This window comes from Brassica napus, chromosome A10 (assembly GCF_020379485.1).
Source record: "Brassica napus cultivar Da-Ae chromosome A10, Da-Ae, whole genome shotgun sequence".
In the NCBI taxonomy this organism is placed as follows: Eukaryota; Viridiplantae; Streptophyta; class Magnoliopsida; order Brassicales; family Brassicaceae; genus Brassica; species Brassica napus.
In genome coordinates this window covers 5428790-5446425 of record NC_063443.1, presented here as the reverse complement: position 1 = coordinate 5446425, position 17636 = coordinate 5428790, and the positions used below count along the sequence as shown (strand labels likewise).

The window sequence follows — 17636 nt, the reverse complement described above, 5'->3', positions numbered from 1 at the left end:
AAAAACCGACCAAAGAGAAACTAGTAGTAATAACCGACCAAAGAGAAACCGGATTCTTCATTTTCTTCTCAAACACGGCTGCATCCTAGGGAGTGTAATCGGAAGAGTTTCTCTTGATATCTTTCGGAGCTCACTATACAAAGTACAAACCATTAGCATGTTAGCCTTAATTCATTGATAAAGTGAGCAAGTACAGTGATAAACAATATAGTAACGTACACATCATTAGGTTCCGGACACTACAAGAAATATGGCTATTGGTAGCAGTTCACGGTAGCACGAATTCTCAAACTGCTACCAAAAATGGTGTAATCCGATACCCATCTTTTTCACAGCGTTAGTTCCTCGCTAGCGATAAATTTAATACAGGAAAAAAATTAATAAAAAATACAGTAAAGTGTTGTCGCGATGCAAAAGACTTGGGTTTAGTTTTAACCTTTTCCGCCTCTCCTTCACTCTTCACATAGAAACCATCGAAGAAAAAAAATGATTGGGAAGCCCAATCTCTCCGATTTTTGATCGATCTTCGTGTCTGAACGGTGTTGTTTTCGCCGGCGGTCAGATTCCCGGTGAACCCATATTCGATTTTGTCTGTAATTCCTTTGATTTATCTGATTTCTCAGATGAATTCCTTTGATTTGTTTCAGCTTTTACAATTTCGATTTCACCGAAGATTAGGAGGAGATAAGTCAGGTTACAGAATCACGAGAAGTCAGGTGGTAATCAATTCCGTTTTGCATTTGATATCGTCATGGGCGAACACGATTGTTCCTTTCTCGACTGAAGCTTTGAGTGTTCCTTTCTCTTCTCTTTTGCTTTGCAGGTTTTAGGTTTTCATTGTTCCTTTCTCGAGTGAAGCTAGTGGAGTTGAAATCCGAAGGATCTTATTGATCAGGTGATTCTTTTTCAGCCAAATAGAAGTCGTTTCTTGTTGATCTTTTTGAATGACTGAGTTATAGTATCTGATTGAATCGTTGATTGTTTATGTGTTCCTCTGTGAATGTCATTGTGTCTGTTTGGTGTATGTTTGACATAATCTTATGGCTTTGTTTGATTTTGTTGGTCTATCGGTTAGAAACTTAGAACATAAAATGGTCGAAAAGTCATGGGTTCATCTAAACAGGTAAGGAAAAACAATATATATTATAGGAACTGAATTTTTGTGTGTGATTAAGAGTGTTGAAATTATGCTTTCATGTGTCTAAACCGAAGAGCTGATCCTGGTTATGAGAGTGGTGCGTGGGAATTTGTGAGGTGTGTTGGTGCAGATTTGCGAGAGTCTGAGTTGATCATTTGCCCATGTATTGATTGTCGCAACGTAGCTCGTCACTCAGCCAGTGTTATTGTGGATCATCTAGTAACAAGAGGAATGGATTTGAGTTACAAGATGAGGGAGGATTGGTATCACCATGGAGAAGTAATGTCAGGGACTGACAGTAGAAGCAATGGAAGTGAGAAGAGGAATGAGATTTTAGGGTTATACCAAGCAGCTGCCTTTGATGATGAAGAGTTTCTTAGGCATGGTGACTTAAGTGAGGTTGCTGAAGGTGAAGATAAGGCAGAAGATGAGTTTCTTGCTAAGCTAGCCGATGCAGAAACACCTCTGTATCCAAGTTGTGCTAACCACAGCAAGCTCTCTGCAATTGTTTCACTCTTTAGGATAAAGACACAGAGTGGTTGGTCTGATAGAAGCTTCGATCTGCTGCTTGAGACTTTGCCACAGATGCTACCCGAGGATAATGTCTTGCACACGTCCTTGTACGAAGTGAAGAGGTTTTTGAGATCTTTTGATATGGGTTATGAGAAGATACACGCCTGTGTGAATGACTGCTGTCTATTCAGAAAGGAGTTTGAGAAGCTAGACAAATGTCCGAAATGCAATGCTTCAAGATGGAAGATTAACTTGCGCACAGGTGATGTGAAGAAAGGTATTCCACAGAAAGTTCTAAGGTATTTTCCCATAATCCCACGGCTGAAGAGGATGTTCAGGTCAGAGGACATGTCAAAGGACTTGAGGTGGCATTTTACTAATAAGAGCACTGATGGAAAAAGCAGACATCCGGTTGATTCTGTTACTTGGAATCAAATGAATAACAGATACCCTTCATTTGCCGCTGAAGAAAGAAATCTTCGGCTTGGGCTGTCCACAGATGGGTTCAATCCTTTCAATATGAAGAATGTGAACTACAGCTGTTGGCCTGTTTTGCTTGTCATTTACAACATGTCACCTGAAAAGTGTATGAAGGAGGAGAACATCATGTTGTCGTTGCTGATTCCTGGTCCAAGCCAACCTGGTAACAATATTGATGTGTACTTAGAACCGCTTATAGAGGATCTAAACCACCTGTGGGAAAAAGGAGAGTCAACGTATGATGCAGTCAACCACACCACTTTCACATTAAGAGCTATGCTTCTCTGGACTATTCAGGATTTTCCAGCATATGGGAATCTTGCAGGCTGCAAAGTAAAGGGAAAAATGGGTTGTCCTGTGTGTGGAAAAAACACAGACAGTATGTGGTTGAGTAACTGCAGGAAGCACGTTTATATGTCCCATCGGAAAGGTCTTCCTCCCACACATCCTTATAGAGGAAAGAAAGCATGGTTTGATGGGAAAGCAGAGCATGGGAAAAAGGGTAGAATTCTGAGTGGTCATAACATAAGCCATATACTTAGAAATTACAAGAATGATTTTGGAAATGTGAAAGTAATTGGTAGAAATTGCCGATTCAACGAAAACAAATCCAAAGAACGATATGCTATCTCAGATACTGGGACCTGATCAACCTGGACGGTTGCGAGCGATGGGCAGAGGCATTAGCATGACCAAATTGAATTGTTTACAGGTTAAGGACAACTATATCGCTGCAATGGAACAAAAACAGGTCTCTCTGCAGGAACAGGTTAATGATTTACAGAAGGCTCTTCGCCGAATGAATAATCAGGGTCCTGCAACTGATGTCAGTGAAAACTCCTATAACAAGGTATGAATTTAATTAATCTGGCTTACTCTATCTATATAATTGTATAGTTGCATTTCATTGACATTGCTTGTACTTCATGTAGAGTGTAAATAATACCAGATCACTTCCCAAGTGTTATCTGGTTGACTGGGCTTCTGTCGATGAGAAAGTTGCTGAGGGACAGGTCGTTTCAGCTGAAGCTGATGAGTTAGTTAATGGGGTTCCTTTAGGGCCTCACGCTGTGAAGGTTTTGGTTGAAACTGCAATAAAACCAGACACTTTTTTATGGCGACCTGCACATAATATGTTTACTATGGAGGATGCAGTTGGCGAAATGATTGCATGGCATTCTGATCACTGTATTGTTGCAACAGCAGGTCTCATTCCAGAAGACAATGCTCCTACAGTTAAGTTTCTTCTCTCTCTGTTCCTAAGTATGATTTTCCTCTATACCTGAGTATGATTCTGAGTCATTTTTGTTCGATGTCTTTGTTGTGTTTGGCAGAGCCCTTTCACAAGTTCAGTTAACAAATGCAAGCTCATGGACTATATACAGAAGGAGGAAGTGGTTGCTTTAGGCCGATGGCAGACTAAAGAACCAAAATCATTGGTGAATGGACTTCCTCTTGGTCCTAATGCAGTAAAAGTGTTTGTCGATGAGGTACTAAACCCAACGGCATTCATATGGAGGCCTACTGTAGGAAAGACAAATATGGAGGATTTTCTGAACTGTTATGTAGCATGGCCTGCAAATTGCGTTGTGTTTGAGCCGGATATAACAGATTCTCCACGTCGTCAACAATCAGATTCTAAAGCAGTGAGTTCATCTTCTAAGAATCAGAAGTCTCCATTAACTCCACCAGCTCCTAAGAAACCATTTACTCCTGCATCTCCTCTTCGCAGATCTGAGGTACAACTATATTGTTGAATTGTTTGATTCGTTTTAGCTTTCTGTGATGCTGGAATTTTGGCTTCGTTGTTGCTTTCTGTGATTGCAGCGTAACAAATTCAAGCCAAATCAAAAAATCCAGCTGCTGGATCTGTCTGGAAACAAGGTGATCGTCGCTGAAGGACGTTGGTCTTCGAGTAATCCTGAGCATCTTGTCCACTTTCAGCCTTTGGGGCTTGGTGCTTGTAGAGTCTTTGTGGATGTTGTGAAGGTGAAAGATGCATCTGTGTGGAGGACTTCATCTGAGATTGAGTATATGGAAGATGCACTTGGAAGCACTCTTGCTTGGCCAGAGGATAAAATTATAACGGTGAGAGTTTTGTTTATTTTGTTGTTCTTTCTCACTTGGAAGCACTCTTGCATAAATGTGAACCGAAGGTTATGTCTTTCTTTTCAGGTTTGACAAAAGAGCAGAAGGAACCAGGCAACTATTTAAGTTCTTGTTGACATAAATGACTTGGTGTTTGCTGTTTCAGAACATGGCTTTTGTTTTTCAATTACTCGGTGTTTCTCTTTTTTTCATGTGTCGGATGGATTGAAATGTTTGTATGGTTTGAATGATTTACTTAAGTTAAGACTTTATGTTATTGTGTTTGATCCATTTTATCATTTCAGTTTTACAAAGGCCCAATAAGATAAATGTCCGTATCTAGTTAACAAAGAACAAATCACTATTCTCGGTTTAGGGCAAGGATAGGGGTTAGGATTCTCATGTTTTTGTTAGTGATTAGGTTTAGAGATTTCTTTTAAGGTTTATTCTAATCATAATTTTGAGGTCTTTTTAAAGAAATTATAACACACATTAAGACAAAATTATATGTTAATCACAAAATACATGATGTAGTTCCCTTTCCACATTATCTTTCTTGTGAAAGGGTTAGCATATGTAGTGTTTAGTTTGAGGGTTAGGGTATATTGGTGTAGTTAAAGTGTTTAGTGGTTTATATATTTAGAAATTGATGTCTAAAGTTAGATTTATATTTTAGAATCATGATTATATTTTTTACAAATTTTAGATAATTTTAAAAATATTTATAAATAACCAGAAACATAATTTCTCTTCTTTTTTTAATAGCCATCGATTGATATCTCAGATCAAAGGCCCATAATCCACCATCCATCAGCTATCCTCGTTCTCTCTTCCTATTGGTTGATTATTTTAAGGCAAGGATCATAATCTTGTCCGTTCGTAAATGTTAATCTAACGCTTCAGAATTGTTTTTTCTTTTATCTCCTTCCTTCTCTCTCAGAACGTACGCCCTCCGCAAACTAGGTTAGAGAGTTATCTCAAACCACCACAAATCTCTTTGTGACACCACGAGCCCACCTCGACCCACCACTAATCACTGTCTACCCATCACGATTCCATCTCAAACAACCATGATTCTCTCTTAAGCGACCACGATTTCTCTCTCTGGGTTTCCATCGAACTCATCTCTATCAAAAGGTCTGCGCCCTCTAAAGTCTAAACCCTAGATTTATTTCATCTGTATGATTATTATATATTTCTCTAATTAAAATGGTAACAACTCTTACAGATCCTTATAGATTCGAACCCTCACAGATCTGGGTTGGGAACTTCTTCAAATATCATCTTCGATTTACTATTTCTTCTTCGAATAAGTTTTCATTTTCAGTTTAGATATTCATATTCAAATATCTGTTAAAGTTCTAACTTGTGTTAATTTTACAGTCTAGAAACTCTAATGGAAGCAAGGAAGAGCATCGTATGTGCACTGCCGGCATCTGGAGTGAGACCACAACTACTCCAAAAACAAAAACCACAACAAGAAGCACTCAACAGAGAACAAGAACGAGGACAGTCCTCGGGAGGAAATGATGTGGAGGAGATAACCAGAACAGAGTTCAGAACCTCTCTTGGCTACTTGACACGCATTGAGGAACCTGAAGAAGACATCGACCCAATGTTCAGAAACTCATCTCTTTTCAGACGCCCACCACAAGCACAAGGACAGTCCTCGCGAACCAAGTCTGGGCGTCATTACTAATTGTTGTTTATGTATGTTGTTTATGTCTGTTGTTTATGTATGTGTTTTTTTGCTATATGATGAATCAATTGTCAGCACATTATAGTGCTTTTTTGCAAATTGCTAGTCTGGTTACAATTACTAAAAATTCTATTTTTTAATTTTCTTTTTTTTACAATATTTTCCAATTCTATATCCCGTAAAAAAAAAACAAAATTAGTAAATCAAACCGAAAAATGTGGCAATATAGAAAATATTAGCTATTCAGTATTACCTATGAATATAAACGTCATAGCACAAGTAAAACGCTGTATTATAATATTCAATGGCACAAAAAAATTGCTATTAAATGTTCAAAAATCCAAAAAAAACTGAGTTACAAAAAGGTATTCGATGACAAAAAACAAATGTCATAACAAAATATTTTATGGCACACGAAAAGTGCCACATAAAATGTTTAAATAGCGAAAAGAGATCGCTATAAATAGGTATAATATAACACAGGACCAACGCTATAATATCTGTATATTGTTACAGCACGCTAAAAACGCTACGCTAGGGGGGGGGGTCTATTATAGCTGCGGCTATCACGGCGTTCTTCGAAACGCTATGAAAACGATATGATAGCGTTTTCCGGGTGCTATTAATACCGATATTTCTTGTAGTGGGAGAAGAGGGCGGAGCGAACACCTCCACCTCCGGAGAAAAAGCCAAAATTGGTTATTGATGACCATTATAATGTAGTGAATATAGTGACCATTATTATTGATGTTTAATTGATGACCATTGTATGGCCATTGTATAATTTGTATTTAGTTAAATTATGGCCATATAAATGGAGATAGCATGTATCTTATATGCGGAAAAGGCCATACGCTTTTGGACCCTCAATAATTTAGATCCATTTAATTATTCAGTTTATGGTAACGAAATACATTTGAAATCACCAACGAAATTATACAATCAATTGGGTAACCCTCTATTATATAATGCTAATCATTGACTAATATAAATTATCAATGAAAACTTAACGAATTTAACGATGTTTTTCAACAACCGTGTAATAAAATTTAAATGGACAAACTTAATTATTCTTTCGTTAAATTAGACCCTCCATTATAATCACCAACTCAAATGACGATGTTTAGCAATTCAGTTTATGGTAATCAATTGGGTATAAAATCAATGATTAGCAATTGAGACTGAGGGGGTTTGCTGAGAATATCCTGAGAATATCTTGGGTTACCGAAACTCTTGTAACTTATGAATATCTTAATGGAGCTTAGAAAGATTTGGGCTAATTGGACCAACGAAATTGATTGCTAATATACGTTTGAGTTGGTGATTATAATGGTTTGAGTTGGTGGTCATCAATCGATCCTCGATCTTAAATTATAAAAGCTTATACGAGCTAATATACGAAATACATTTGAAATCACCAACTCAAATGATTGTATAATTTCGTCCAAGAGAATTAGCTAATATACGTTTGAGATTAGTATATATACATACTGTTCAAGAGTTTAAGCTAATATACGTTTGAGTTGGTGGTCATCAATCGATCCTGATACAGCAAATCTTTAGATCCGACATACGTATATTAGCAATCAATTTCGTTGGTCCAATTAGCCCAAATCTTTCTAAGCTCCATCAAGATATTCATAATTTACAAGAGTTTTGGTAACCCAAGATATTCTCAGGATATTCTCAGCAAACTGTTTTCAATGGAGGGTATAAAATCAATGATTAGCAAACTGTTTTCAATCAACTGAAATCAACCAGCGAAATTTGATTTTACAGCCCAAGATAGACAAACGAAATTATACAATCATTTGAGAATATAGCATGTATCAGTTAAAATTGAACAGTATGTATATATACTAATCAACCATTATACAATCATTGTATACTTACCCATTACCTGGTTCCGAAATTATACAATCGGTTCAAAGAGGGTTCAGTATATATACATACTGTATATATATGTTCAAATAGATTAAAACTAAAATAATCAAAACTGAATCGGAATAGAAAAAAATAACTTAATTTCGATACAACTTATAAAGCATATGGATGCTATTTTCTTAGAAACTATGGTTAATGGATATGGTTCAATTATAAAAAACAATTAACTAAAATATAATACAATATATGTAACTATAGAATCACTATATTATATAAGTAACTAAAATATAATATAGTGATAATATATATCTATCTTATTAAAACTGAAGTACAAAATGAGATTGTTTGGAAACATGTATATGAGTTTAAAAAATAAAAGTGTTTGGTAACATGGATTGTAGTCTTTTAAAAAAATATTACTTTTGTTTGGAAATAAAGATAGTAGTATTTAGCAAAAAAGTAATGGGCTTATGTTATTAAGAAAAATTGAAAGTCCATCATATTATAAGAAATTATCTATTTGGGTCAGTTTTAAAATGAGTCAAATCATTTAAACTTTTTTTTCAAAACTAACCATAAAACAAAATTTAAACTTTATATACATATTTCAAATCAAAATAATAATTCAAAATTGATTTACATCATAAATTAATTGAAAAATATACATATATTCAAAAATGAATTTTTACTAAACTCTTTTTCAATAACCATTACTTTTGTTTGAAAACAAGGATAGTATTATTAAGCAAAAAAGTAATGGGCTTATGTTATTAAGAAAAATTGAAAGTCCATCATATTATAAGAAACTATCTATTTGAGCCAGTTTTAAAATGAGTCAATCTAATTGCCTAAAACTTTTTTTTCTAAACTAACCATAAAACAAAATTTAAACTTTATATACATATTTCAAATCAAAATAATAATTCAAAATTGATTTATATCATAAATTGATTGAAAAATATACATATATTCAAAAATGGATTTTTACTAAACTATTTTTCAATAACCATTATAAAAAATGTTGTCAACATATATATAAGAAAAATACAATACGAAGCCCAATTTGAAATACCAACTCAAATTATGGTTTTTATATTTCATATTAAGTTTTAAAAATATAATATATGTAATTATTTATATGATGGTACATATAAAATACGATTAATTATATGATGACAATATACGATACATAATAATGACTAGGGATGGACTTTCGGTTACCCATACGAGTTTGGTTCTGATCGATTTGCATTTCAGATTTCCGGGGTCAAAGATTTCAGCCCTATTAGGATGTTTCTAAATTTTGGTTTGAGTGTGATTCAAACCTTTGCGGGTTTGGTTCGAGTTTGGATCCATTTAAATTATTTTAAAAGTTTTAAATCATTATATATTTTAAATTTCTCAAAATCTATAAATAAAATAATATATTTCCTATAAATTTAAATAGCATATGTCAGAATACCTAAGCTTAACATATCAATTGGCATTTAAAATTTTTGGATACAAAATCAATAAATATTTTAAGTATTTTTGGTGATTTGAGTATACCTTAACTATTTCAGATATTTACTTTTGACTATCTATATATATTTTCAAGTATTTAAACCAATTTAAAAGTATAATTCTTGATGTTTTATATACGTTAAATCTAAATATAATTAAATATATAAGTATCCGAATACTTCGGTTCGGATCAGATTTGGATCTCTAAATAACAAAACTTTGAATAATTTGAATATTTAATCAATTTATGTTCGGGTTTGGTACTATATTTTCGGATCGGTATCGGGTCGGTTCCTCGGATTCATTTTGCCAAACCCTAATAATTACATGAAAAACAAATATCAACATATTTTTCAAAATATACATCCGCGCAGGCGCGCAGATTAAATATTAACATATTTTTCAAAATATTTTGCTATCAATTTTGGTTCGGGTTTGGTATTACACTTTCAGATCAAGATCGGTTTCGTTCTTCAGATTTTGATTTTTTTCAAGCACTAATATTAACATAAAAAACAAGTAGCAAAATATTTTTGAAAAATACACCCGCGCGGGTGCGCGGGTTAAAATCTAGTAAGTAATTATAGTGATATGATCATGATATTTAGAACTTTAGTTTATGGGGTTTGACTGTAGGCGAGAGTTACCTGATGAAAATCGAAGAAGAGATTGATGTTGCTATAAAGCATATGGATGCTATTTTCTTAGAAACTATGGTTAATGGATATGGTTCAATTATAAACCAGTCAAATACAACAAAAAAACAATTAACTAAAATATAATACAATATATATAACTATAGAATCACTATATTATATAAGTAACTAAAATATAATATAGTGATAATATATATAAGTAATTATAGCGAAGTTTGAAACGGAGGTCGGCGACCTTAGGTGGTTCCTCAAGTCTGTCCTGCTAGGGGACGAGCTGGGTACGACTGGAGCAGCGACCTCGTCTTCGGATTCGATGGACTCAGACGGTGCTGTCTCGGCCGCGACGTTTCTTCGCTTTAGTTTATGCCGTAAGTCGGGCGAGCTTAAGCTATCCCGTTCTGTAGGCTGTTTGTTAAGGTGTGTACGCAAATCTTCTTGCGCGAGCTCGGACTTGTGGCTCGTTTGACTGGTTTATAATTGAACCATATCCATTAACCATAGTTTCTAAGAAAATAGCATCCATATGCTTTATAAGTTGTATCGAAATTAAGTTATTTTTTCTATTCCGATTCAGTTTTGATTATTTTAGATCCATTTAATTATTTACGGTGTCCTAAAAAAATTTCTTAGTTGAAACACAAGTCAGTCTTCTTCATATTATTCGCATCACACTCTCTTTTGAATGATTTATGTCCAGTTATTCATCCAAATATTATGTAATACTATTACATTCGAACGAGATCATATCATGATCATATCATGATCATTTTAAAGTTCTAAATATCATGATCGTATCACTATAATTACTTATATATATTATCACTATATTATATTTTAGTTACTTATAGATAAAAAAAGTTAAAGGATGGAAAATATATATTTTTAATAGATATAGCTTTTTAGGAATAGGAAGTGCAAAAAACATTAGAACAAACCATGAAAGAAAAAACAAACCATGAAAGAATATAAAGCATATGGATGCTATTTTCTTAGAAACTATGGTTAATGGATATGGTTCAATTATAAACCAGTCAAATACAATTAAAAAAAAACAATTAACTTTGACTGTAGGCGAGAGTTACATGATGAAAATCGAAGAAGAGATTGATGTTGCTATAAAGCATATGGATGCTATTTTCTTAGAAACTATGGTTAATGGATATGGCTCAATTATAAACCAGTCAAATACAATAAAAAAAACAATTAACTAAAATATAATACAATATATGTAACTATAGAATCACTATATTATATAAGTAACTAAAATATAATATAGTGATAATATATATAAGTAATTATATCAAGATGAATTTTAGATTTAATGTTTCTTTCCCAATTTGATAATTGCAGGTCATTGTCCTTTGGAGTTTGCTAAGGAGCTGATCCTTCTACTTCTACCTCATATCAATACCTAATTCAAGAATTCAGTTTTAAGTTTCTTCTCGTTTTGTCATTTCTTAGGAGAAGTGTTTAGAGGAGCTAGATAGGGATTAGAAACAATAAAACTACGAGGAGAAATTCATGTTATATATTATTTATTTTTTATCCAATTTTATGTATTTTATGTTATATGTATTCTAGTGAGCAGACCGAGGTTATTGACTTTCTCTTATCTGATCACTCATCTTTATTTTATTGTTTGTCATGATTATTTTGAGTTGCACTTACACGTCTAAAACGTTTTTAATAAATAAATTAAAAAACATGACCGACAAACGAACAAAAATAATTGTAGAGTAATCCATCTTTTTCGCCACTACGTACAACCTGAGTTCTATTTCGTTCTCCGTCATCATCTATTTCGTCCAACGTGTATCATCCGAGATAAGTCCATCCTTTAGTCGTTCCTTGTTTGGTGTCGTCGTTACTGAGATTATCTAAACAAACAAAACAAACAAACTTTAACGTATAAGAAATTATTAGTGTGGGTAATTTAGTTCTCGGAGATGGTAAGCAGTCAAATCATTACCGTCCATTTAACGTAAAAGAAAGTTTTAGAGATACTGAGACGTCTAATCTCATTTACCTCTCACTTCTCTTTTAATGATTTTTTTTTATAACACTGAATCGAATACAAAGTTCAAAGGAGAGCATAAGTGTAAAGCTAATAACAAAAAAGAGATGTCAGTAGACATCATCACAATAAGAGGCAAACATGATAAAAGAAACATGGCATACCACTTTTCTTACTTACTGAATCTCTTTTAATGTTAGAAATATATAATTCACGTTGAATTTTTCCATTATTCAAACACGATATTGTTTCTCAAAATGCCAAACCTTTTTCTTGCCTTGGATTTTGAATATGGAAGCTGACGATTGAAGAAGACCTGATTTGCACAAAGGGTATTCCTAGTTACCTAAACATCTTTTTTCTTAAAATTGTAATGCTGCAGAGAAGCTTCCGCTAATGCGAAAATTGTTTTATAAAATTATATGAGATTGTACAAACTATTTATATGGTTTATAAATTATTTTAAAAACTCTATAAGTTATAAGGGTTTGTGGATCATTTATAAAAACTTATAAATCATTTGTAATAGTATATCTACTAGATGATAACCCGCGCCATGCGCGGAGTGAGATTTTTAATATGTTATATTTAAATATATATTTTGCTATCAATAACCTTTTTTTACATTTGATTAGGGATGGACATTTGGATACCATTTCGTTCAATTAGATTCTGTTTGGTTTAGATCTTTGCAGTTTGGTTCGATTTTTTGCAGGTTCATGTCGGGTTTAGGTTCGGATAACCCATTTAATTTTTTATAAAAAATATTCAAATTCATACATACTTTATTTTTTTTCAAAATCTAAAAGCAAAAATAATATATAACATATAAATTTGAAAAATGAATGCCAAAATACTAACTTAACATAAAATTGGTCTATCATAAATATTTGGACAAAAAATAAATAAATATTTTAAATATTTTTGGTATTTAGAGTATTGTTTAGCTATTTTAAAAATGTGCATTTAACTATTTTATATATTTCTAAGTATTTTGGAAAATTTTAAAACATCTCATATATTTTGTATATTCTTAAATGTTAAATTTAGATACCAAATATTTCGATTCAGTTTTGGTTATCTAGATACCAAAATTTTGAATTCATTTGGATATCTAACCAATTTAGGTTATAAATTTGTACTATTTTTTGGATTAGATTTGGTTCGGTTATTTGGATTCAGTTTTTTTTGCCCAACCATATATTTTTTTTATTATACCAAAAATTTAAATGAAATGGATGATGGTTCATATTGATTTTGGGTATTCAACAATCTATTATGCGTGATCCATTTAGTTAATCATTATAAACTGTTTAACACCCATTAAAAAACGATTGGCTGAACTAAAAAACGTTATCATTGATCACACAATTTTCAATGTGATATTTTTACCAATTTTAGTAATTTATGGTTGTTTTAAAAAAATCAAAATATAACATATAAGAACAAATCTAAATTTTTTTTATTATATGATTAATATGATTTTTTAATTTCTTTTAATAATATAAAATTAAATAAAAAGTAAAGAGGATAAAAAATTGTTATCAAATCTGTATTATTTATAAACATTAATTGTGATATATATATATATATATATATATATTAATTATATTAGGTAATTCTGTAGCTTTTATTTAAGGAAATAATAAGGAATATTATTTTGTACACTACTAATTAAATATGATAGTTAGTATAATTAAAATGCAGTGGAACCTTTATAAATTAATAATGTTAGGACTACATCAAAATGATAATTTTTTCTTAATTTATAGAGGTTAATAATTTATCGATATACTAATTAAACCAAAAACTCAATTTGAGACTATAAAATTATATTATATTATATCATAGAAATTTTTAGTGTATATTAATTTAGAGTATTAATTTAAAGAGATTATATTGAATAACATATGTTTAGTTGGACCAACATATTTTTCTAAGAGTTATGAAAATAATTCGTGACTACCAAAAACTATTATAATGCTCCATGATTAATCTATAGGAGATTTAAACTATTAATCAAAAATATAATATGTGAATTTTTTAAAATGTTTTATTAATTTAGTGTCGTCTTTAAAAATTAAAATATAACATATATAAAAAATTCTAATTTTTTTGTTATATAGTTAATATTATTGTTTAATTTATTTTCATAATATAAATTTAACAAAAATAGTAAAGGCTATAAATTTTTTTATCAAATCTTCATATTCAAATCATTAATTGTCATATATATATTATAACCATATTAGGTAATTCCGTAAATTTTATTTAAGAAAATAATTAATAACATTAATAATAGTTTTATGTTTAGTTTAATAAAAAATATATTATATGTTTCTATGGACCAACATTTTTATCTAGTAAATTTGAGAAGCATTCTCATGATGACAAATGGCTACCAAAACATGTTGTAATGCTTCTCAAATAATATATAGGGGATACTATTAAAACATAAACTTTCTGTTTAATGAGTTTTTTTTAGGTTTTCTAATTATACCCATATATTTGTTAAAGAAGGCATGAACAACTTCTCTGGTCACAAGAAAGCATCAACTGATGATAAACAGTGGGAGGACAACTTGAAAATCTGGTACCACATACATCATTTATCTGACGACGAGGAAGATGATGACCCTGCTGATACTTGGAAAGATTTCAGACTAGTTGAGGAGGAGATTAGTTGAGGAGGCTGACCATTGCATTTACAGTAAAATAAATAAATATATTTTTTATATTTCTTTTTATTTATAGATTCTGCCATTGCATTTAAAATCAATTTAAATTAATTAATTACAAAGATTTTTATTTCTTTGTGGCGAAAAGAAAAACACAAACTGAAATATATAGTATATATTATATAAAATAAATTTAAATATAATATTACCTTATTTAATTTAGTCAAATATAAAAATTAGAGAGTTCAATTTAAAAAAAAAACAAAATATCATAAAATAATGATAATTCATAGAAAACTAATTTAATATGTTATTTTATTTTAAAATAAATAAAAAAACATGTTCAAATATGAATAGTACAATTAAATCAAACACCTGGGTGGTGCGGGTTAAGTTCTAGTATATTTTAAGTAATCATATAAGTAATCAAACAAATAATTTAGACTAAATATATTGTGAAATATTTTTTTTGAATAAAATAATTTTCTTAGATCATTGATCTTTTAAACTTTTAAATGAATAGTACAATTAAATCAAACACCTGGGTGGTGCGGGTTAAGTTCTAGTATATTTTAAGTAATCATATATGTAATCAAACAAATAATTTAGACTAAACATATTGTGAAATATTTTTTTTTGAATAAAATAATTTTCTTAGATCATTGATCTTTTAAACTTTTAAAATCAATGTCACATATCCTTTAAATCTATTATAAATTTTATCCATTTAATGATTTACGGTGTCCTAAAAATTTCTTAGTTGAAACGCAAGTCAGTCTTCTTCATATTATTCGCATCACGCTCTTTTTTGAATGATTTATGTCCAGTTATTCATCCAAATATTATGTAATATTATTACATTCGAACGAGATCATATCATGATCATATCATGATCATATCATGATCAGTTTAAAGTTCTAAATATCATGATCGTATCACTATAATTACTTATATATATTATCACTATATTATATTTTAGTTACTTATATGATATTCAAATATAAAAATTAGAGAGTTCAATTTAAAAAAAAAACAAAATATCATAAAATAATGATAATTCATAGAAAACTAAGAGCACCTCCAATGGAAATCCTTAGAGAGGAATCCTTAGGGAAAAAATAATTAAATAATTAGTAGACCCCACAAAAAGTTAAGGATTCGATCCTTAAAATCCCTAAATAAGGACTGTTTCTTAGCGAATCCTTACACTATTTGCGGGTCCTCAGGACACGTGACAGCCTGCGAATGGTCATCTTTTTTTTGTTTTTTTTTTTTAAAAAATCTGAAATGTCCTTACCAAATCCGAAATACCCTTTTTCCTGAGGACTCCAACGGGTAACACCGTTGAAGATGCTCTAATTTAGTATGTTGTTTTATTTTAAAATAAATAAAAAAATATGTTCAAATATGAATAGTACAATTAAATCAAACACGCTCTAATTTAGTATGTTGTTTTATTTTAAAATAAATAAAAAAACATGTTCAAATATGAATAGTACAATTAAATCAAACACCTGGATGGTGCGGGTTAAGTTCTAGTATATTTTAAATCTTATATTTGAACAACGTGCTTTGGATTGGGATTTAACGATTAAACTAATTAGATTAAGTTAATTTGTTTAATTATTTGACTTTGGTTCCTTTATTAATCGGACTCATTTGACCTAGTTTTGCCTTTCTCTCTTCCACTTTTTCATTTACCCTAGTTTCTTGCCTCTTCTCTCTGTATCCGAGATGAATGCCTCCTTCGTTCTGTGTATTATCCTTGCTGCTCTTGTCTTACTTACGTATCTAATCCGCAGAATTTCAAAATCCCCCTGGACTCGAGTTTCAAAATCCCCGCGGACTCGAGATATAGAAGAATCGGACTCTCCGGTCCAGTCCCTCCGAATTCTAGGCTCTCCGGTCCTTCTGGACAGCTCAGACGCGTTGACCTCGACGGATTGCTCGGAAGCGTTTCCGGAGAGCTCGGAAGCCTCTCAGTCGACGGACTGCTCGGAAGCGAAGTAATTTAAGTCGAGAATAAACTCGGGTCTTACTCAAAACAAACTGCTAGGATTCTGTTATTCGGCCGTCCGAAGTAACTAATCAGTTATCGAAGTCAGTCGGTGGAGACTCGTACGTTGCTTTGGCCGCTCGGCTTCGAATCCGACCATGTGCAAGTGAGAGTGGATTTTTTTTTGTTATTAACAGTTAAGGTTTTCGATAAGTCGTAAAGTTATTCCGCTGAGTATCCGGGTGGCCATTCCCTTACTCGGGTACAATTACGAGTTCGAAAATAACTGTTTCCGTCCGAATAAAATACATCGAGCCCGTCTGATCAGGACGTACTGACGCTTTGGAATGCGTGTTCGTGCGCAGTCCGTCAATTGTGTTAATGAGGGCGCAAACATCACTGGGGTTTTGAATGAGATGAGCTTCACCCGGTGAGTTGGAGCGGCCATTATATAATATAGTGATTCTATAGTTACATATATTGTATTATATTTTAGTTAAATGTTTTTTATAATTGAACCATATCCATTAACCATAGTTTCTAAGAAAATAGCATCCATATGCTTTATAAGTTGTATTGAAATTAAGTATTTTTTTCTATTCTGATCCAGTTTTGATTATTTTAGTTTTACTCGATTGATCTATGTTTAATAGACAAAATAATTCACATAAAAGATCCAAACAAATAATTTAGACTAAACACGTTGTGAAATATTTTTTTTGAATAATAATTTTCTTAGATCATTGATCTTTTAAACTTTTCCTTCCAATAGAATAAAATTCTTGGATAGCAATACTTTTGACAGATGATAGAATAGAATCCGAAGTGCTCTCAATCCTGGTTCCTTCCGATAGAATAGAAAACGAAGTCCTTGCAATACTGGTTCCTTTCGATAGAATAGAACTCAAAGTCATTGCAAAGCCGATTAAGGAAGGACAAGCGACAGAAAAGAAAGCTAAGTCCTTGCAAAGCTGAGAACGCGAAGTC

General features: G+C 31.7%; 1 protein-coding gene across 1 annotated transcript; it reads left to right on the top strand.

The window, feature by feature from the left end:
* Positions 1–243: 243 nt before the first annotated feature.
* LOC106412112 lies at positions 244–4510 on the top strand. The gene is made up of 4 exons (XM_048742715.1): positions 244–2981; positions 3064–3870; positions 3959–4219; positions 4307–4510. Exon 1 carries the CDS (start codon positions 1196–1198, stop codon positions 2777–2779), a length of 1584 nt encoding a protein of 527 aa, XP_048598672.1. The 5' UTR covers positions 244–1195; the 3' UTR covers positions 2780–2981; positions 3064–3870; positions 3959–4219; positions 4307–4510.
* The last annotated feature ends 13126 nt before the right edge of the window (positions 4511–17636 follow it).